The 24438-nt window shown below is 36.9% G+C and overlaps 1 protein-coding gene across 1 annotated transcript in view; it reads right to left on the bottom strand.

Moving 5' to 3' along the window:
• Window positions 1-7084: 7084 nt before the first annotated feature.
• Window positions 7085-24438, bottom strand: part of LOC136879329 (terpene synthase) — a 56419-nt gene continuing 39065 nt past the window's right edge. Inside the window, exons 4-6 of the mRNA XM_067153147.2 lie at window positions 19645-19784; window positions 19458-19560; window positions 7085-7308 (exon numbers count right to left, since the gene is read on the bottom strand). Of these exons, the coding sequence (XP_067009248.2) occupies window positions 7085-7308; window positions 19458-19560; window positions 19645-19784 (467 nt within the window). The remainder of the gene's footprint in view (window positions 7309-19457; window positions 19561-19644; window positions 19785-24438) is intronic.

Here is a 24438-nt window from a genome sequence, read left to right as displayed (position 1 = left end):
ACACAGCTAATAGCACATCATTACGACATTATTTAACAAAAATTAATCACACACATGTTCACAACCATTACAAAATCTTATTTGAAATTCACTAATTATAATATTACACAATTACATTTATTGTCCTGATTCCACAGCGTAGCACTCGGAACTTAAAAAAGACAAACGAGTAATGTGAAGTTTCCACTCTATTAATGCCTCATATGCAATTAGTCCAACATGACTGCAACAACATCTGAAGGGATATCATTTAGCACCTCCAAATGAGGTAAAAGCAGCATCGCAGAAGCCATTAAGAGAGGTTGCAAGAGATGACTTCTGGCAGTGCTTTTAGAAGCTTTACCAATGGTGGAAAAAGTGTACAATAATTTAAGTTGATTACTTCGAACATGGTTGAGCACTGCTGTTTACAAGTATTCACGGTAAGGAACTGTACTTCAAGTCTCCAAACCTTTGAAACCAACGTATATCTATACATATATGGGCTGTTATATTCTGGAGGAGAAATTTCACACAACATTTGTCCATACTACTTTGTACCATAGCTTTATAGCGAAATGAAACAAATAATTTACAATAGTCTCACATATTCTTGTACAGTAGTGAGGTAACACTGTTCCCATTTCTATGGCTAACAGCATATTGGGGAAATGGTCATTAACATCACTTCTAAAGAAATTACGAATCATAAGTTCAGAAAAAAATTCTATGACCAGAAATTGAACTTTTAAATGAATTTCAAGTAACATTCATAAAGTGCTTTCAAAATATGGCAATACCAATACTGGCATAAAACCCAAAGATTTACAGTATACACTGTTATGTGCCAGCCCTGTGTTAGTCCCTTTCGATACTTCATGGAAGGGACTAGTGAATCAGCCGACCAGGGAACTCCCAGCCAGCCTGAAGGGCATGGCTGGCATTTCCGTGTATTGTTCTCGTCAGCTGGCTTACCTGTGAGTTTCTTGGAGATTCAATGAGACTGTTCTGCCTCAAGCCGCCTAGCAAATATTCTGGTGCCCATCACCCGAGCTATAAAAAGGGAGGCTAGCCATGGACAGTCAACGAGTGCTGGGCTCCGTGGTGGAGTCAGTGTTGGTACTGGACTCTGAATCAGTGTGTTAGGGCTGAGGGAGGGCGACAATTTATATATTTTTCATCTAAACAGTGTTATGTGGCTGAAGATGTTGATAATATACGAAACATGTACCACTTTTAACCATTAAATTGCCTTAAGCAATCATTGTATCGACTAGTGAATCAGCCGACCAGGGAACTCCCAGCCAGCCTGACAGTCCAAAATGATCTACAGTAGAATAAGTAGAATTAAGTATTTATTATTATTATCGACGAATCCATGCGTGAGGTTATGTATGCCGGTGAGCTATCCAAGTGCATTATTTGAAAACTGTAAATGCACCTGGTTGGATACATTTAGGAAAAAAAAATTTTCATGACATTTGAGAGTTTTAAACTGTGACTCGTTAATTGCATGCAGTAACGGGTCTTAGAATATATTGTGACGCTGCAAGGGTCGGCATTTCCGAAGTATGTGTTGGCGGTTAATTCGAAATCACGTAATTCGAAGTCTGATTTTTGCGCCCCAACGACTTTGAATTAACAAGGTTTTACTGTATATAAAAAACACTGCACCAATAGTAACACATCTCAAAACATCTAAGTCATGGCTAATTTTTATTAACTGAACTCCTATCGAGCTTGCTCTTTATTCCATAGATTAATTGCATGATTTCTGTACTGCACTACTAAGGGAAACTTTGTGCGCATTTACCTAAGATCTAGATTTTTTGAGCTGTGACACTATTGCAGACCATGAGCGATATACCAGTGACCTAACACTTATGAATCTGAATAAGTGGATTTCTTACTTAAATTTTTGGATTCTACAGAATTTCTCACATTTCCACTCATCACTGTACATAATATGTGTAGCCTCATATAATACACTGAAGTAACAAGCAAACTAGAACAAAAACATATAATATTATATATCTGCTTCTCCATAAATACAAGCTACACAACACTCTTGCCAATATTTTCTAAGAAATCAATTGTTTCCTGCATAGTTAAGAATGAATAAAGAAATATAGTAAGATGCACACAAAATGTTAAAAGTATCGTCAGAAGTAGAAAGTATAGATGGATGAAGTTGACAAAAACATTGGATTAGTCTCATGGGATAACAGACCGTGTACTGCATTACTACAAGGTGTGTCTAAAACGTATGGTGAATAGATCAACATCGCAATGGCAACGTGCGGGAACACTGTATGCCTGCGCAAGTGAATAGAGAGACATCTCGAGAGGCGCCACATCGTTGAACACACGGAGTTAAAGCAGGTGTGCGACTAGTTGATCATAGTGAAAACTTGTGTCATAGTGAATTGAGCAGCATATGAACATCAAGTTACAAACTGGGATGAATACAACGGAGACGCATGCGATGTTGGTGCAAGGGTATGGAGCAGACGCCATACACAGAATGAGTGTGGCGCACTATCAAGAGTTTCCTGTCCATCCCGAAAGTGTATGAACCCATAGTAAAAACATTCTGCTTACAGCTTCTGTTTCATACACTTGCACCCACATCGCATGCAACTCAAGTCATAGTTTGTCCCAATTTGTAAGAAACCTTGATGTTTGTTTATGCAAGGCTTCATTGCACTATGACACGAGTCTTCACATGCACTACATTCAACTAGCCACAGCAGATTAACCTAATTCAGGTCCGTGAGCTCAACACTACGTGGCACTTCTCGAGATGTCCCTCTATTCATATGTATATACATGCAGTTTGCCACTGCAATATCAGTCCATTCACCACACCTTCTACTTCCAATTAAGCCATAATTTCCACATGTTCAAAAGAGTCAGATTGTCATTTAAAGCACTTCAAGTTTTGAGAACAGACACCTAAAGAAATTATATAACACAGGAAACATTATTTTCATTTTTTATTACATTGGATTTTCCAACGGTTTTTATGTAATTCTTTATCGCTGATTACAAATTTGAAATACGTTTCCTTGTGCATGCTCTAGTTTTCTTGCAATTATAATTTTTTGCCAACAAAGGCATCTGCTGTTCTTACACTGGAGTTAGAAGGCAAACGATGCTTAAATTAAAGATAACTATGGGGTAATTAATAGTACAAATACCATTTTTATATATATTAAATTATTTTTATTTAAAATAAAAGTGATAAGGAAGAGTAGAAGAGACAAAATAAGGAATGAGAAAATCCAGGAAGAAATTGGAGTGGAAAAAATGAATGATAGAATAGAGAAGAGCCGACTAAGATGGTTTGGGAACATAAAGCGAACGAGTGATGAAAAAATGCCAAAAAAAGTGATGGAAATGCAAATGCAAGGAAGGAGAGGCAGCGGACAACCACGATTGAGATGGAAGGACACAATCCAATGCAGTATTAGAGAAAGAAACCTGGATTGGGACACAGTGTTGGAGGAGGAGTGGTGGAAAGACCGAAGAAAGTGGAGAGGAACCATATTTGCCCCTACCTGGCTACAGCTGGATAATAGGAAATGATGATGATGATGATGATTAAATTATTTTTCAATCTAAAAATTTACCTGATTAAAATACACCTTACCGGGCGAGTTGGCCGTGCGCGTAGAGGCGCGCGGCTGTGAGCTTGCATCCGGGAGATAGTAGGTTCGAATCCCACTATCGGCAGCCCTGAAAATGGTTTTCTGTGGTTTCCCATTTTCACACCAGGCAAATGCTGGGGCTGTACCTTAATTAAGACCACTCCTAGGCCTTTCCTATCCCATCGTCGCCATAAGACCTATCTGTGTCGGTGCGACGTAAAGTCCATAGCAAAAAAAAACAACAACACCTTGTTTACTGTTTTTAGACAGGATCATGGTCTCTTTAAGTGGGCATAAGTGCCTTTTGTTTTATATATGTAACTGCTACATACTTCAAAATCAAAGGTGCAATATTTGATCATTTGTAAGACGTCATCTTTGTGAGGAAAAGGACAATGAAAAGGTATTCCTTTTGATATCCCTATGGTTTTTGTGAACCCAAGGACCACAACAGTGACTTATTTCTGCCTGACCAATCTGAAGGGTATTCTTAGAAGAAACCAGCATACGAGCTCATAACCTGGTATTTCCTCAGCAACACGAGCCATCCCACACTCAGAGACACTCCTGGATCCAGTTTTCCATAACTTTGTCTCTGCTGAGGACAAAGGCAGTGGACATAGTGATCAAGGGTCTTTTCAAATACATTAGGAAACGACTAGAATCTGAAGGATCTTCTTCTTATGTTAACCTTATACCATACTTTGATGAAATGCTCCATCCAATGAGTGAAAGATGCAAACACACTTTGAGGGACACTTCCGTCCACGCGCATGGACTACCTACAGACACATATTTATGGTTACCGAGCCAGCAAGGTTTGTTCTATAAGCTTTAAAATGTAACCAACAGATGTCAGGAACTACCTGAACTTCATTTTTATATCATAAACGGCTAACTCGCTCCTGGAATAAGAAAAATAAAACGCACCTCACCGTGTGGTATTTGTAAACAAATATAGCATCGGCCTGGAGTGGCACGGATGATGTTATTCATGACTGGCTTGAGAATACTGATGTTGAGATTCCCAATGAAAGTGTGCGAAGTGAAAATAAATCTTCTTCAAATGATACAGGTGAAGGTGAATCTGATTCCATTTCCGGAGAACCAGCGCCAACTGATAATTCGAGATTTACACAAGGTGCAACAACATTAATAGATAGGAACATCAGTAATGACCGGAAATTACTGGAATTGGGAACTTGAAGCTAATAAACCTATTGACATTACAGGTAAGCCAGTTTATGAAATTTACTCTGTGGTAAACAGGAGATTAGGAGATAAGCCAACAGAACTGTAAGTGGTCAATGAATTTTTAACCCCATAATTCTGGGATCATGTAACAAAATAAACCAATGCATATGTCTGTAAATATCTTGCATATTTACCAAAGTTTCCTCACACTGGCAATATACCCTTGACACCTCAAGGTCAATATACTCGCTACTACCCATCAAAAATGTCTCCAACTCAGAAGAAATTCTAGCCATCAGGCAATGCAGAGCAGTGCAAGGTGGGGACTCTGCAAGGATACCTCATTAAGAGTACCTCAAATGAGAGGTTGCTTTGTATGTGGACACCTACTATTTTAGTGTTTTATACATAAAATGACTTCTCCAAACCATAAATGCAGGATGGAATGAAAAGAAAAGAAAGCTGTTTATATGTGTGTAACATCGTGTATATATCTGCCTGCATTTCCCTGAAATAACAGAAAAAATAAATGGTATGCAAGGGCAAGATTTTTTCCAAAAATAAAAATAAAAGGTATATTACAGGGTTAAGCAGTCATTAACCCATCAGCTGGAGCATCAATTGAGATTGTCCTGATCAGTCCACAAATGCAACAGCTACAAGCACAAATTCTTCCTTGATTAGGACCTAACTGAGTTTTGCATACCATGTACATAAAATTTCATCATTTCCTTCCACCTATATGTACATATAAAGGTTAATTTTAAGAAAAGTATTCAGTTTTATTTACTTGTATTTTACATAAGTCAAAATATGACCGACTTCAAAATCTGCAGCTATCAAGCCGAACTGATTCAACTGTCGACTTATGATACAATTGGATGTTTTTGTGTATAAGTTAATAATATTCTCACCAGGATGGTGTCCAAGATATCAAAATTCAGTACATTGAACTGAATGATGAAAATGTTGAAAAATTTACATTAAAATGAAAAACAAAAAAATGTTACATTGCAAAAAAAACTGTAGCTTACAGAGAAAATCGAACTTCAGATATGAAATCAGCACACGGAAATTAAGTAATAACAATTGTCTAAATGCAAGAAAATTTTGTTCCCTGGTGTAGTCTATGGAAACTAAAATGCACAATGAAGCATACTTAAGTTATGGAATGGAATCTCCTTCAGAGAACTGTTTTAAAATCTGAACTCATGTGCAAATTCCTGTATGTATATATATATTTTAAACTGGCACAAGCACTAAGATAACCATTTGTTCAGTCATATGCATATACAGTAAAATGTGAACACTTGGAATTTATAATGCCGAACCATGTTACTGTTTGCAGGGATGATTTGAACCCATGGAAGAAGTAATAATAATAATAATAATAATAATAATAATAATAATAATAATAATAATAATAATAATAATAATAACTTATAACTTTTTCAGAGACATCACGGTGCCAGAATTTTGTCTTGCATGGGTTCTTTCAAGTGTCAGAAAATCTATCAACATACGGCTGACTTATTTGAGCACCTTCAAATACCACCAAACTAAATGGATTTTGAACCTGCCATCTTGGGCTCAGAAAACCAGAACTCTACCATCCAAACCATTCAGCAAGGCTCAAGAACAGAATATTACTATACTATATAGCATGCTATAAAAGAGTGACTTATTGTAGTTCTTGTTCTATTTTAACAGTCATATAGAAAAGGAAAAGATTTATCAAAATGGTAACAAACTATTTCATAAATGAGCAATAGGTGAAATCAGAATTGTAAGAATGGAATGCTTTCAGAGAACTCTATCCTGAACTCAGAATCTTAAAGAACAATGTCCTTTGTTTTTCTCATACTTAATTTCTTCAGTACATTTGAAAAAAGTTTCTCTTTCCTTTTCCAAATTATATCTGTGACCTCAAAATATCTAGTAGGTTAGATAACAATAAGGTTAATTAAAAAAACAAGGAATTATACGTCTCACACATAAAATTACCAAGTTGCTAGTTCTTAAAGTCTGAATTTCAACTTGCTCACCTGGTTTATTATACAACCCAGTAAATACTCACAGGATAAAGCATTTCTATATCCTATTCATCCAAAGCAAGTCTACTTTCCAGTTAGATGAGCTTCTAATGACTGAAAACAATCTAACAGTACAATACTGGAAACTACACCAGGTAGTTCAATACAATCCTGAGGAATATTACACCACGCAGAAACCCACTAAATTAAAACTATCTAATACACTTGTTACAATTCGTCCTTTGTATCCTTGCCATCTGTTTTCCAATTGAGCAATTCATCCATCACAGCTTCCATAAATGGATTCCCTCCAAGCTGTTCAACTTCAGCTCTGGCATCCTTGTCTAACTGCTCCAAAGTCTGACGGGTGTATTCAAAGGAACCAAACTTATCTAATAGTGTAATGCAGTAACGTTTTACCTCCACATCACGTGTTCTCTGGCGAAGGATATCTGTAGTATCAGTTAAGTTTATACACAGCATAAATTGTCTGATAGAAAAAAACAATAAACACTTCCTGACACGAGAAATGGGAAAACTCCTGTATGGAAAAATCACCACAAAAGGTGGCAATTCGTTGCACTAGTGATTTTACATGAAATGCTAACAAAAGCTTGTTCTTTCATAATTCCACTTTTCATGACCAGTAAAGACTTTTTAACGTATTTAGAAAATGAGATAAAATGAGGAATTTATTCAGAATGTGATAAAAATGACAAACCAACATTTTTTTTTCACCTATAACTTTATTTCTGTTTTTTAAAATTCTTTTTCTGGATACTTAAACTAACAAGTTTGTGTCCCCTTGAACTGCCCGCCAATGCAGTTGGCCATTAAGTTCAAATATGCAGAGTTTGCACAGGCAGCTCTGCTATTTAATGCTGAAATATATTTAGTAAATTTGTTAAAAATGAAGCCCTGTTTTCCAGTGTTGACTTAGTTAAATGTAGCAAAGGCTTTTCAGTCTGTCAAACACATAGCAAATACAATGTAAATTAAAACACTAAAAGCATATCTGTAAAACACACACTAACATACAAAGAATGACATGTTTCGTTCTACAAGAACATCCTCAGATACTATCAAATCACTTAAAATAAGCTTATATATGTACAGTATTGTTTACGTAGCGTAAACTTGTCAATGATAGAGAGATGAGTGATAACATGAAACAGTAATGACAAAAAATAAATTATATACAATTATAATATAGTGAAAAACTTACGTATTTATCTAGACTGCCGATGTTAAGTCTGTTGTCACCAAACACTATTTCAGGACAGTCCTGAAATAGTGTTTGGTGACAACACTATTTGTTTTTTGTCATTACTGTTTCATGTTATCACTCATCTCTCTATCATTGACAAGTTTACGCTACGTAAACAATACTGTACATATATAAGCTTATTTTAAGTGATTTGATAGTATCTGAGGATGTTCTTGTAGAACGAAACATGTCATTCTTTGTATGTTAGTGTGTGTTTTACAGATATGCTTTTAGTGTTTTAATTTACATTGTATTTGCTATGTGTTTGACAGACTGAAAAGCCTTTGCTACATTTATTTAGTAAATACCAATTAATCATAAAGGATATGAGAACATGATGTTTGCTTGTTGTTTAAGAGGGTTTAACATCTAGGACTTCGGCCCAGGAAAACATGAATGACATGTATGTTTTATGATTGATTTCAAAAGTGTCACCGATTTGTGAAAGAAAACATGGCAGTGTGTACAGAAGTGACGCTAAGTGTTTTGCGCAGTATCATTATATTGCTGGTAGTAAAGAGTGCAGTGCATTACTCCAAAAGTGCTACAATCCCTTCAGATAACCCTCCTGGAGACCTGAAAAACACAATTCTATTGGAAAAACTATTGGCGAGTGAAAATGTACTCTTAAATTGTTTGTCATGATGCAGTGCTGAAAGTGTGGGGCTGGCAGCCATAGGTCAGCCATGGCGAAGGAATGGGAGCAATGTTCGATGTTGTCAGACTGCCTGTAGCTGATCAGCCACTGTTGTGCTTGGCATTTGCCCTAAGTAGGAACATCGAATTGAACCTGGCTCCTCAACAGTGCACAATTTACAGAAATAGCAGTAGGAGGAACCAATTACTTACCCACTGTAACCATTACTCACTAAATGGCCATAGAACCTGTGCAAAACTTTCAATGTCTGACTTCAGAAAAATAAAGAACAGTTCCTGGACAGGGTTATGCTGGTGGTGCAAAATCACACCGTTATTAAGCTCTTTCTTTAGAGTTATCAGTGATATGCCCCGTGACTTAATGAATAATTCTAAATGTAAATACCATATTTACTCGCGTATTAGACCCCTTTTCCCCCACTTTTACAGCCAAAAATAGTAAAGGGGGGTCCAATATGCGATAACCTCAAAATTTTGTGCAGTGAACACATGACTTCTAGGCTATAAAGAGCTATAAATTGTACGCGTAAACATTCTATACTATTATTGAACAAACTTAGAATGTATTTAAGTTATACTGGCTATTTTCGTCGGAAGGCACTATTTCTAAACCTAAAAAGTCAATAAATGGTGAACACGACTTTTAGGCCTACGGTACATATAAAAGTCTGTTTTAGTTACTCATATCACGTCATTCGTTTTATCTCATTAATTCCTCTGGTGAGGTTGACGTCAGGTAGGGCATACAGCCATAAAAACTCACTACAAAGATTCATCTCACTTCATACTTGACCCCGTAGAAAAAAGGGATAAGGGTATCGTGTTATCAATATTGATACAAAAGAACTTAATGGCCAGTCATTTGTCTCTGTCAGTTCAGTAGTAGGCCTACCACACAGTAAACCTGATCACTGCTTTCATTTGAATTATCGCCTTGCGCTGCCAACTTCCCTGCCCTTTTACCGGCGTGTCGGCATTCCAAGTGACGTCATCTTCACTGCCATCTAGTCAGTTGCGTCAGCCATGCTTCATTCTCTTTGAGCCATGCACTGCAATCGAGAGCATACAAGGTCCCGTCTTTTTGAACCTTTTAAAAATAATTTTGTTCCCGATATAGAGTCTAAACAGTGTAAATCTATTCCCAAATAGTTTCTGGAGATGGTCTCTGATATTCCCAGTTGGTGTATATGTAGCAGAAGCCACTCCTTCCGAATAAAGCCGTGCTGTAGAAGGCATGCCAAACCATCAGCTGATAACTAGTGTATGTCACGAGTTGTACTTCTGAATGTAATACATAGCGACTGGAAACATTCTTTTAATAACTGCGGCTGTTGAAACTCAGACCCTTATTTTAAAGTACATTTCCTGCTTGTTCTCTACATTTATCACATCAGGGTTTATGTAAACAGCTGTCCATAATATAAGACAGACCACATTATTTAGGTTAGGTATATTATCGCCCTGATAGTGCCAAAAGCTCCTCGACGGAAAGAATAAAAATAGATAACAGGAAAATATACTGCATTATTGGATATCTACAGGTGTGGCGGTAATGCGTTTTATCATTATAATGTTTACTTTCGTACGTTTGTTGTTTCTTTTTTTTTTTATTAATCCATACCCTAGTACGTTTTGTTTGGCGTCTCCGAAAATTGTTTAAAGTACGTGGGGACATAAAATTATTATTATTATTATTTGTTAGGTACGTTGGCAAGTAAAACAATCGTTTTAATTGGGTAGCTTTTATCACGTTTTAAACTTACTTCTCTCCAAATGTATACCACCTATATTGGCCCGAGTTAAGAGATATTAAACGACCACTTTGTTAATGATCTCAACTGCTGTATAAATAGCAACAACCACGAATATTTCTCAACTAAAGTAAACTCGTTTCCTCATCCTGACGTGGTACAGCTCTTTTTAGACACACCTCCAGTGGAGGGGAGTTACATGTACCGCTTTTACCGCATATCAACATTCCTGCCATTCGTAAATCTCTGGCAGTACAGTACCAGGAATCGAAGTCAGACTCCTGAGAACAGCAACTGTTTGGGCTAACCATTACGCTGGCGGACATTATTAACTACAAAAAACAGACATGGAGGTATTGCATGCTTGCAATGCGCGGGTCGGACACAAAGCTAGGCCTATTCACCTATTTGTGCGACGTCATCAGAGCTGCAGTAGACCTACGCTATGGAGGTGGACATTTCTTAACTACGAAACACAGATGTACTGCACGGATTCGACGAGTTTTCATTGCGTACATCGTACGGACTAAACTATTCACAAATTTGTGCGATGTCATCAGAGCTGCAATAGGAATTGTACCTGCTTCGAAGCGGAATCGTTGATCTTCTCTGACGAATTACGTTGTGGGTCTTATATGCAAGATTTATTTTTTTCATTTTCATCGTCTCGAAAGCCAGGGGGGGGTCTAACACACGAGTAAATGTGGTATGTAAATAAAAATCTATCACTTTTCACCTTCAATGCACACAGTATTAAGTGCATTTTAAATCTCCTGCCAAGTTGTATTAGGACAACCCTAACCTGAGAACAGATGCCTTTGGTAGCTGCCTGTAACCTGGGGGTAAGGTTGTGATAGATAAAAATCATCTTCCAGACTGTATGAAGAAACATGGAAATACCCATGAAATTGAGATCACAAGTGTAAGAATTGCTAAGAAGGCATTTAAGAATTTTGAAAGCAATAATAGTATTCTTTCACTGATTCAAAATCCATGGTGCTGCAAAAGAGTATAAAAGAATGCTGAATTTGGCAAGGAGAGCTTAGAGAAGGGGCAAAGAGTGAAAAGAGGCATGGATTAATCACTCCCTTCCTTCTCTGAGCATGGAGGTATCTCAGCTTCAGTATCAAAATAATTGAACTCTTAATTCTATCTTAGAGATGAGTTATTTATAAGGTTCAACCTATTCAATACTAATTACGCGTTGTATAGATGTTATTTACAACATTTATCTAACATGGGACCGGTTTCAACATTTAAATGTCATCATCAGCCATAAACAAATAAAATCACAAACAAATGAGCAAGGACATAATAATTAAAACTGGTGTAGTGACACATTGAAATATGTACATTCCAAGATTAAGAAAAGGTTTCTGAAATGTTATCAAACCACAAAAGTCTTTATACGCCTATTCACACCTTATGTTAATATTGGAGTAGTGACACATTGAGACATGTACAATGTTTTCTTACGAATCAAAGATTTTTGTGATTTGATAACATTTCAGAAACTTTTCTTAATCTTGGAGTGTACATATTTCAATGTGTCAATACACCAGTTTTAATTATTATGTCCTTGCTCATTTGTTTGTGATTTGTTTATGGCTGATGATGACATTTAAATGTCAAAACCAGTCCCATGTTAGATAAATGTTGTAAATAACATCTATACAACACGTAATTAGTATTGAATAGGTTGAGATGTTCCTGAGTCGCTGAATAACTTTTGAAACATAGATAAAACTGCATTTTAACTTGAAAATATGAATATCTGCATTTAACATGAAAATTATGAAAATTAACATTCATTAAATAAAATACACACTCGTTGGACCTTGTACTCACACTTACTTGTTACCTGCTTACTTACACATACGTTATTTGAAGAGCGCCAGCTGCCACTCAGTGCAGCAATAATAGAATGAGATTCTTGACTATCTCTAGGGTGTGGGGTAATAAGCTTACTTTTGACAACATATCATATAAGTTCTGGGAAAAGGAGATTGGCGTTCGGTTTCCCCAATAATTTTGAGGTTAAGATATTTTACTGTTATTGAAATAAAACTATGAATTCGTTTGATAGAACAAAATATATTCTTTAATATATATAAAATAGTGAGTCTTGTTGCGATAAAACAGATGAGAATATGAAATTATGACATTGCAACTGAAAGAAATTAAGCATGAATTTGAATTCTTCTTGACCGGACATTTAACACTTTATACGAAATATTTCCCTCACTGATTCACTTGACTGTACCTTCAACACTTTTAGTGTAATTACGACGTATTCCTTTGATCTGGTGTTTACTGTAGATGTGTCACGCCTAACTTGGTGATACATCCTTGTGACTGCTGCTTGTCCATATCATCTGACTTCTTTATAAGTCAATATGGTATTACCTCTTGGCAGGTCCAGGGTTGCCCTCTCTGACTTCATGGTAAGCCCTTGCGTCCGTGTCTTCAACTGAGTGAGCGACCAACCTTTTGGTCTCACTCTCTCAATGACCAATAATTAATGGCTCACTGAGTCTTCACCATCTCTCGTTCACACTCGTTGACTGACCAACTAAGGCCTCTTGATCTAGTAGACTTCTTCACTGTACTGCTTCCGTTTAAGTAATGACTGACGCTACAATATGCATCCACCTTATATAGACGTTGGTTGACACAGCTATGTAATATCCAGAAATAACAATGACATACTCCCACAACGCGGCAAATATTACATACAGTGGTGAAATAGCCAGGGGCGGCCGACTCTGAGCGTATATCTAAATAAATACGATGACGGAGCCATGACTTGGCAATGACTTGGCAGAATCGCCACCAATCTTGCACAATGTATCAACGTCACGTCCAATCTCTGGTATATACAACAATTCTCACTGTACAGGTATTGAGTGTTATTCTACACATACGTATATATGCATACATCTAAGTACAATCTTGCAAGCAACAGGCATTGCAAAATCGAATTGAATAAAACTGATAATTACAATAATAGTAACAATATCACAGATAACATAATAATAATACGGACATAATAATAATAATAATAATAATAATAATAATAATAATAATACAGATAAAATAATAAAAATACAGATATCATCTTGTAACGGGATTTGAACCGTTACAAGGTTGAACCTTATAAATAACTCATCTCTGTGATCTCAGTTCAATACGGAAACAACAATGAAGCTCATATCTTTGAATAATTCTATCTTGTCAAACAGATATCAATTTAATGAAGTACCGTATTTATGCAAATAATCCCCTCCGTTGAATAATCCCCGCACCCTGATTTTAGGAAGGCTCATTTTGAAAAAAAAAAAAAAAAGAACTAAAATTCCTTCCACCGAAAGAGTAACGTAGGCATAAACAAACACTTCGTATCACTCCGCGAGATCCATGTGGTCTTTACGCAAATATGCACATGTAAATTTACGGATATATAGAGCGCTCCAACCTTAAATTGCAGTACAGCAGTAATGGGATAATTCCGTCTCTTTCCTTCTCCCATGTTTTGCGGGTAGCGCTGTACTACTCTAATGCAGCGCGTTTGCCAAACATCCGTAAATTAGAATGTTATCGGTTAAAATGGGTGAATATCGTGTTATGTACAGAATTTTAAGGCGCATTTGATGCCGTTAACAAAAAAAATGTAAAAAAATATTTGAGTGTGAAAATGGTAATATAATGGAAAGTTACGCCAAATGCAAAATCTTCATTGCATAGAATTTATCATGTCATAACTTCTATTTTATATTCATGATTTTCCTAATTTTTTCACTGCTTGTAAAGAAACATTTCAGCTCGATGTAGATAGGTTTATTTTTAAATTTAAATGATAACAAAATGCAGTATATGCATTTATTTTCAGTCATGTTCAGGGATTTTTATGTGCAGACACGAAAAAGTCAGTCGCTGGCCAGCGTCTTTCCTATTGAATTGAATTGAATTGAAAGTTCTTATCTTGCTTAGTTCTTAATTTGTGACAGGAAGAATGTCTTCTTGAATTTTGGTTTCGCGCCTGACTCGGCTGGCTGGCTGTCTGTCTGAAGTACCGGTAGTGATCTCCCAAACATGCGCTTTTAACATTTCCAGACAGTCGCATGCAGTGCAGTGCTCAATTTGTCAGTAGTGTGTATAATTGTGATTTAAAAAAAATATCAGTGACATATATACAATTCTTGAGGGAAAGTGTATTTCGTTTGTGTGGTTCGGGAGTTCGTGCTCGTGCGTGGGGATCTTAGTTCGAAGAAAAAGTGTAGAAGGATCATGGCGTGTTTAAAGTGAATCAAACGTTCTTCGGATAGGGAAGTTATTTTTAAATCATACCACAAGTCCTTACCTCGTTATCTCTTAATTTATGACAGGGAGAACGTCTCGTTTGTTTACTTTTCACGAGTGACTCAACTGGCTGGCCAGTAATGATCTCCCAAACATTGAGCTTTTAAATGTACTGACAGCCGTGTGCAGTGGTGTTAATTTAATCAGTATTATAAGATTGATTAAATAAAGATCAGTGATAAATGTATAGTTCTTGAGGACAAGTGGATTGTGTTTGTGTAGTCTGTTGAGTTGTGAGTTTGTGCTTGCGCTCGTGCGGGGGGTTCTTAGTTCGAAGAAAAAGTGCAGAAGGATGTACAATGGATCGTCAAATTAAAAAGAAACGTTCCATAGGTAAACTCAGGGGAAAGGAACGCAATTTTATGAGGATCCTGGATTATTTTTTAAAGACTATGAATGTGACTAGCGCAGTCAGTGAAACAGCCAAAGCTACAGGTTGTTCCGTAAGAACAATCTATGCTATAAAGGAAGGAACAAACACAGGGTCCTTTGCGAACTCCCGCCAAAAAAAAAAAAAGAGAAAGACGGCAGAAAAATGCAAGGAAAATTAAATATGATGAAATTGTGCAAAGTGGAGTGCATCAGGTGGTTCACTCTCTTTTATTTCCTAACATACCACCGACATTGAACATGATTTTGAGTCGGGTAAATGGAGAAGATTCTTTGCCACGATTTTCCAAAAGTATGTTGTATCGCTTCTTACATGATATAGGCTTCTGCTATTTAAGACGGGATAATAAAGCAGCTTTCATTGAAACCGATAAAATTATTAATTGGAGGCAAAGATATCTCAGGGAGATAAAACATTTGAGGGCACAAAATAAAGCTATAATTTACACAGATGAATCGTGGGTAAATATTGAGCAGACAGTGACAAAAGAATGGAAGGATACGACAGTAAAAAGTGCATGGCAGGCCGCCAATGAAGGGGTGAGTTCGGGACTTAGGCCACCGAAAAGCTGAGGACCGCGATTCACCTTAGTCCACGCGGGTAATGAACATGGTTTTGTTCCAAATGCTGAACTAACATTTTTATGCCATAAAAATACAGCGGACGCCCACGAGGAAATGACTGGTGAAATTTACGAGAAGTGGTTTTCGGAACAACTGTTGCCAAACACTCCCGAAGGTGCTGTGATCGTGCTGGATAATGCTGTTTATCATTCCCGTAAGTTGGAACCTTTGCCGGTGGCTTCTTGGCGAAAAGATGGGATCGTACAATAGTTACGTAAAAAGCAAATATCTTTCTGAGGACGGGATGCTCAAGCGAGAATTGTTGCACATCGCTTCTCAGCATAGGGCTCTGTATGATATGCAGAGAATAGATGAAATGGCAAAAGGGGCAGGTCGGCAGGGTCTATGTCTCCCGCCTTATCACTGCGAATTAAACCCTATTGAGATGGTGTGGTCCCAGGTGAAAAACTACAACCGGTATCATAACGTATCATTCAAGAAAAATTATATGGAAAATTTAATAACCGCAACCGCTGCGTATAAGAACATTACAGTGGACAATTGGGCAAATTAAGTGAATGAAGTAAAGAAAAATGAAAGAGATTTGTGGAAAGCAGACGAATTACAGGATGATGTCGACGATGAACAGTTTTTAATAAGACTTTCTTCATCGTCCGGATCATCCTCAAGTTCATCCAAAGCGGGAATATCAGGCCTTGCAGAAATGATAGAAGGTGTACGTCCATTATCTCAGAGTAACGGCAGTGATTAAGGTATGTTGTATTTATTTTACCATGCTACAAATATCAATTTATGAATGAACTTAAAATTACAAACGAAAAATGTGGAACTGTGACGCCCTGTTTGAGTCACACTCGAGAGTGATCTTCACGAGTCGATTTCGCAACAGCGCCCACCATCTATGCTGTACTGCAATTTAAGGTTGGAACGCTCTATAGCTGCTTTGCCTGAGATGATAAAAATACATTATCACTGCTATGGAATATATTTTCCATGAAAATGAGCAAGTAGGCTGAACATGCAATAGGCTCGATTTCCTGTAGATCGGAAGATTCATTATCTCTTGCATCACCAGAATCCTCTCCTAAATTACTTACAAGTTCGTCACACTCCAGGTCTAAAACACTTTTCACACGTGGTCTCTTTTTACTGGACAGTAACATGACCGGTGGTGGATAATTCTTTTCGTGCAATGTAAACACTTGCCGTCTTACTAATAAATGGTGTATAACTTTTATACAAGGTTTATACACTGTTTATGTGGAATTCGTTGCTAATAAACCATGTATAAATATGTTATAGTTATTCACTGAATTGCTTATACAGACCAGGACCCTTGTATAAGCGTTGTATAGTAGCGAGTAGCGGAAAACGAAACGAGTGAGCAGTTTATTTTCGTGGTATTTACTGTCTGCAGTAATATAATTGTGGTGAAATATTCGACTTATCCATTCAACATTGAACACACATTGAAGGGATGAACGATAACATTGATGATTTTCACGATATTTTAAACATAGAAGACATACATCATTTAGAGGTTATGGAGGCTAGACATCTTCGTAAAGTAAAACACTTTAAACACTTTAAAGATATGGAATGACAATGAATAACTATAAAAGAAATTATGGTTGGGCGTATTTTTGTGTAATAATGTGTTACTGCTTAACAGACTTTTGAAATTACGGGTTGATTATACATTATCTGACTCTACAAAGATCTTTCTCAAATATGAGTATAAAAAGGGACATATTCCTTGAGATAAAAAATGGTATAACTTGAAAACCGTACGTAAAATGATTTCCATACTTTGTAGTTGAATACGCAGATATATGACGTATAAATGCCTAAGAGAAACTTTATTGATCAAACCCTTCTTTTAGCTACAAAATACTTTTTCCTTTCTCCTGAAAAGTAAGGATTTTGGAATGTGTACCCTTTTCAACACACCGATTCAATTACAATTGCTTGTTTTCTGCACTATCCCAGTTAGGAGCTCTTGATCTTTTCTTAAGCTTTTCCATTTCTTTCATGACGTTCATTACACATGCAAGCTGAAGAAATGTTTATATCAATATAAGCCAATTTCCAGCTGTCTCACTTTGTGTTGCCACTGCCTTTTCGATATGCCGTGCTACTGCACGACTTTCCGGAAAGTTTTGCTCGTAGATAACCAGCAGAAGCAACCATAAAGGCGGTGAACGTGCGAAATACATCAGTGAACTGCAGGAAGAGATTCCTACGGCTTGGAATGAGTGTAGTCGTGCTGTATAGTAATACAATGCGTATTAGTAAGAAAAATATACAACGCTTATACAAGGGTTTATTCACTGTATAACTATAACAAGTGTTAAACAACTGTATTTTTATTAGTAAGACAGTTGAAATAAACACACCGGCAAAATCTGATGTTAGTTTTGCGATACAGTAAAACCTCGTTAATTCGAAGCCTTTGCAATACAGAAATTGGACTGGTGATTTTGAATTAACAGCCATCTTGTAATTCAGAAATGCCACCCTCGCTAGTTTTCGCGGATTCTGCTTTTCCGCGTACTGCCTGCTACGTGATATTGTGGCGTTCCTTGAAATGCTGAATACAAAAGAATTACAATTTCACTCTATTTTCAACTATGAAACACAATATAGATACGCCGATGTGAGTGAAAGTGTGGAAAGCTACCCATGTACGCTCCGGAAGACGCGTTCTATCGTGACGCAGAAAAATTTTGAATTTAAATTACTCTGTAAAATATGGTACTATTTTTTTAAAAAGTAATGACAGTTTACAATTAAAAGTCTGAATTGTTTTCCATTTAAATATGACATATGGGGACAGTTTTCTTCCATCTACGGTTGCACAAAGCATAACTGTAAACTCAGCATCAAAAACTAGGTGAGCCAGGAGTGTGTTGGCAACCTTGACGCAAATAAAAACCCCACCCCAATCTCATGCCTCAAAATTATTTTTAACATATGCGGGGATTATTCGCGTAAATACGGTATATCACAAACGAACCCTTCACATTAGACTAAACAAGCCTAGTTCAGATATAAAAGTTGTTCCTATCAACAGATAATGACTGCATTTCCAATTGTATCTAAATGTTTATTCCCTTAAAAATACAGTAATTTGTATCCAAATTTCACACTATACCCAAGTAAACAGTTCAAGAGAATTTCCTATTCTTACCATCTAGAGCAGGGCCTCTCAAACGCCCGGAATCTCATGCATGCAAACTGAGGCTCAGAGTTCCTGTGTACAGTGCATCGGTCCCACTGGGCTCAGCTCGGACCAATGCTTTGTCTCTGGGCTACTTGGCTAAGCTCGGCTCAACTCGACTCAGATTTGGAGTGCTATGGGGCAGGTGAGGAAGAGGGAGACAGGCAGAGCGAGCGAGACAGGCATGGGGAAAGAGAGAGACAGCGCTATTGCTCCAAATCGAGGAGTGGGGGTCTGCACTCTGGTCAACCAAGTGAAGTCGTCTTTTGCACCGTGCACAGCGCAATACACTGGTGCATGCAACCTGAGCGGCCCTGATCTAGAGAAGTACAAAGAAGCATAAAGTATAAATTTCACTGTAAGAAAGGATACGCATGACCTGATTGTCATCAGGTTGACTTTTGATAGCATGAATGATTGGGAAACTGAATTTGCCCTCAGTCAGATCTTCACAGAAGCTTTTATTTTCGGAGTACTGAAAGAAAAGAAAAAAAATAACAAGATAAAATGTTTTCTTCAAAAGCCTATCAGTTATGAAAGAACATGTTTTACAACTTACTTCTTGAAGACACAGATTGCAGTAATCATCTCTTATCTGGAAGTACAGTCCCAGGATTCCTGTGAGCTTTGTAAAGTCAGCCTTATTGTCACTGAACAACTGCATCAGTCTGATAGCAAGCATGAAGAGGCCCCCAGTTTCTGAAGAGAAAGGTACATGATAACATTATAAAGCAAAAATAACTAGCAAGTTATTACAACCATGGGCAAACCACTTTTGAAAAAATATTGTTTCATTTTTGATTCAAAATTGTTACTTAAACAAAGCTTACAATATTTAATCCAAGAGTACAGGAAAAATGCTGTCCAATAATCATTGGCAGTGATAAAGGGGATCAGCAGAATTAAAATGATGACTGGAACCAACTCTCTAGCCTGCAATTTTCATCCAGAGTCAACTGCTCCCTTATAGATTTCATTCCAAAGACTGAACAATGTTCCCACAATAACAAAATGCAGTATGACACTCACAGCTGTATATTTCATCCATGAAACTGCTAGTCAGTTAATTGTTTCAAGAATGTATATAATTACTTTGCTCTGATCATCAACATTCAGGAAATGAAGGTAACAATACAATCTGCCTAGTATTAAGTTTCCCACAGTCCCTTGCTATTTTGAATAGAACACTGAAACAGGTACACCATTTTTTCACATCCTGGAACTTGGTATATGGATGACTATTATACTGGGTCTTCATAAATCAAGGCTTAATAATACGTACCAAAATTATGATGTATAAAACTATTATCATGATCATTTCCATTGTTGGATGCGCTTGTGAACGGTCAGCTGTTGAGAGAGCTCTTGCATTATCTATATATATAAAGTAACTTGTCCTGACTGATTCATCATCGTCGAGCCAAAACTACTGGACATACAGAAATGAAATTTTGGGGATACATTCATATTAACATGTAGGTGCTCGCTAAGAGAGGATTTTTGGATATTCCGTCGCTAAGGGGGTGAAAAGGGGGGATGACATTTTAAAATGAGTGTATCTATATCACAAAACTTTAAAAGTTTACAGATGTAAAAATTGGCATTTAGAATCTTCTTTAAAAATAAGGAAATACGTATTTTTTGTTTTCAGAAAATCCCAATAGGAGGGGTGAAAAAGGGGTTGAATGCCTTTAATCAGGATACCGGTACTCATATCTCAGAAACTGAACATATTACAGACCTGAAAATTTGTACTTTTGATCTCTTTTAAAAATAAAGAAACACATATTTTTTTTGTTTTCGGAAAATCCAATTAATGGGAGGGTGAAAAGGGGGGTTAATTTTTCAAATGAGTGTATCTATATCTCAAAATTTTGAAAGTTTACAAATGTAAAAATTGGTATTTAGTTTCTTCATTAAAAATAAAGAAACACATATTCTTTTGTTTTTGGAAAATCCCAATAGGAGGGATGAAAAGGGGTGAAAAACGGGTTGAATGCCTTTAATGAGGATACATATCTCTCAGAAACTGAAGATATTACAGCCCTGAAAATTGGTGTTTGGGATCTTCTTTAAAAATAAAGAAACACGTGTTTTTTTGTTTTTGGAAAATCCAATTAATGGCGGTTAAACAGGAGTGACAAATTGAGGTGAATTTTTTGAAAGATTATATCTATAGAATACCTGAGAAATGTAAAATGTTACAGACGTAAAAAGTGGTATTTGGAATCTCCTGTAAATGTAAAGAAACATAGGTGATTTGTTTTTGGAAACTCCACTTAAGGGGAACTAAAAAGGGGGTGAAATTTTAAAATGAGAATTTGTACAGTATATCTAAAAAAACTTAACATGTTACAGAAGTGAAAAATGGTATTTTTTATCTCTATTAAAAATCAAGAAACGTGTATTTTTAGTTTTCCGAAATACCACTTCGGTGGAAGTGTCTGAAAATGGTGTTGAATTATTTTAATTAGGCTACTGATATCCCAAGAATGAAGATGTTACAGACGTGAAATTTAGTATTTGGAATCTGCTTTAAAAGTACAGAAACACGTATTCTCGGAAAATCCAATGAAGTGGAGGGGGGGGGGGAAGGTGAAAGAATTGAAAAATTAATTGATATAATTGTATGAGAATACTTTCATCTAATAAAAACTAAAGTTGTTACAGACGTGAAAATTGGTATTTGTATCTCCTTTAAAAACAAAGAAAAACGCGTTTGGGGGGGGGGGGGGGGAATCATCTTGGGGGGCGGGAGTAAAATGGAGTTGAATTCCTTTCATGAGGACACAGAAATCAAAAACTGAAGAAGTTAGAGTCGTGATAATTGGTATTTAGAAGATCCTTTACTATTACAGAAATAAGTTTTTTGCTGGAAAATTCACTTGGGGGGGGGGGGGAGGGAGGAGTGTGAAAAGGAGTGAAATAAAGTGAATTATTTTTATGGGGATACTTATATCCCAAAGCTGAAGGTAATAGACGTGAACATTGGTGTTTGGAATCTCCTTTAAACATAAAGAAACATGCCTTATTTTAATTTTTTGGTGGGGGTGGGGGGGTAAATAAACTTGACGGCGGTGGGGTGTAAAAGGAGGTGAGTCCAGTTGATTTTACTGTTCATAATGTACTTATAAGGAGCCTCCGTTGCTCAGGTGGCAGCGCGCCGGCCTCTCACAGCTCGGTTCCATGGTTCAAATCCTGGTCACTCCACGTGACATTCGTGCTGGATAAAACGGAGGCGAACAGATTTTCTCCGGATACTCCGGTTTTTCCTGTCATCATTCATTCCAGCACACTGTCCAATATCATTTCATTTCATTTGTCATTCATTATCCATTGCCCCAGAGGAGTGCGACAGGCTTCGGCAGCCGGCACAATTCCAATTGTCGCCGCTAGATGGGGGCTTCATTCATTCCATTCCTGACCCTGTCCAATGACTGGAAACAGGCTGTAGATTTTTGATGTACTTATTCTGATCATAAACCGATCATTTTTAATCTTTCCTGGGTTCGTTTTCAAGAGCCATCTTTTTCTTCGGAGAACGTTCTTAGATTACAGTAGATTCTCCTGGCATATAAATAAAAATTTAAACACCTTTGAAATAAACGATAGGAATGAGATTGACCGACCAATTGTTCACCTCTATAATAAGGTCAATAATACACGGAAGTATGTCATTCGTATCGCCAGAAATCCCGCACACTTCCCTACTCGCGACAATGGTGCTGGTCACAATGTCAACAAAGACAATGGCAGCAGATGTAATTTACTGCCAAGTAGCGGTCTTGCATCTTGCTATGGGGTCCAGAACATCTATAATAATAATAATAATAATAATAATAATTATTATTATTATTATTATTATGTTCTGGACCGTCACCAAATGTGCGGACCGCACTGGAAACGGGTCCTGGACGGGTAATGACTAAGAATGCAGTCCGGCCACGGGTTCAGTACCGCCAAGGCACCCAAGACGAAACCACGCCGGATCTCTTCAAGGATTTGATCCATATTAAAAATGCTTATTGGAAAAGATGGCAAAGATTTAGGGACCCAACTGACTGGGTGGAATACCTGGACCTAGCCCGGGAAGTACGAAATCGATTCCTGGAATGAAAGATTGAAAAATGGGAGGAAACTTGCCGTAATCTATTAGAAAACGAGTCAGATCGTGAAATTTGGCGGATTCTCTCAGAAAACCAGTCAGATCGCGAATTTCGGCTGATTATATATAAAACAATAAGCATTCAATTATAAATTTCAGTATAATACCGTAGCGAAGCACGGGTATCTTGCTAGTTGTAGTGATAAAATAGTTAAAACCCATTGAAATTATTTAATTTTGTGTGTGTGTGATCCATTTAGTGCTATTTATATATTGGTGTTTAGTGGTTGTTGGTAGAAACTGGGAGTAGTGACATTTATTTGAATTTTATAACAAGTAATTCAGTTGGTGTTCAGTAGATTACGTTTTCTGGGCTAAGTAGGCTAGCTAGGTATACCTATCTTGTTTCGAATTTAGGTTTAAGAAATACTTTAGGTAATAATATTAACTTCCGAAAAAATATTTTTAAATATCTGTAGGTTCATTGGTATAATACTTACAAAGGCAGATTATCATAAGGAGTTGTAACTCATTGTAACTTCCGCCGCAACTTTTCCGGTATTTCGTATAGATATCCGTTCAACTATCATGAAGGTAATAATTCATTAAATTAAATAACATGATACACCTGTAAACTTCGATTTTTAAAAAAAGTTAAAGAGTATACACGGTAATTTCACTGGAGAATTATGGTACTTAACAGTTTTTGGATTGTTGACGATTGTTGCTATATGCACATGGTAGTTTTGTAAAAAAATAAAAATCAGCTGATTACTTTATTCCGATAATTTGTAGTCTAAGTTCCCTGCCTACTTCGTACTTTCCACCTTCGTTTATTCATCAAGGAAAAGTTCACCCCTTAACTGGGTAGCAGCTGTCGCAGGATAATGGGTCTGACGCCTTTAGGCGTTCTTGTACTTCTAAATGTGTTCTTACATAGGGTTAGCTACCTATAGGCGTCTGGCTTTCTTAATCACTTCTCCCATCTACTATCGTAATTTAAAACTAATTCCATTCATATTAGAGGTGATTATTGCTGTCCTATTCATTTTTATCCGGTCTCACACCAGTCGGGTAGTTCGCGCCTAGGCGGCAGTCCAACAGCTGTCTCGTGTTGCTTCGTGCGGTCTGCGCCAAATTCTTCGTAAATAATTTATTTGTGTATAAGTACATTTAAATTACTAAATTTGCGAGTTGTTGTTGTTATGATACAGTTGTTTTGTGAACTCCATTGTCCATGTTCTGATA

Source organism: Anabrus simplex, chromosome 8 (genome assembly GCF_040414725.1).
Source record: "Anabrus simplex isolate iqAnaSimp1 chromosome 8, ASM4041472v1, whole genome shotgun sequence".
NCBI classification, from domain to species: Eukaryota; Metazoa; Arthropoda; class Insecta; order Orthoptera; family Tettigoniidae; genus Anabrus; species Anabrus simplex.
This window is presented reverse-complemented; position numbering and strand designations above follow the sequence as displayed.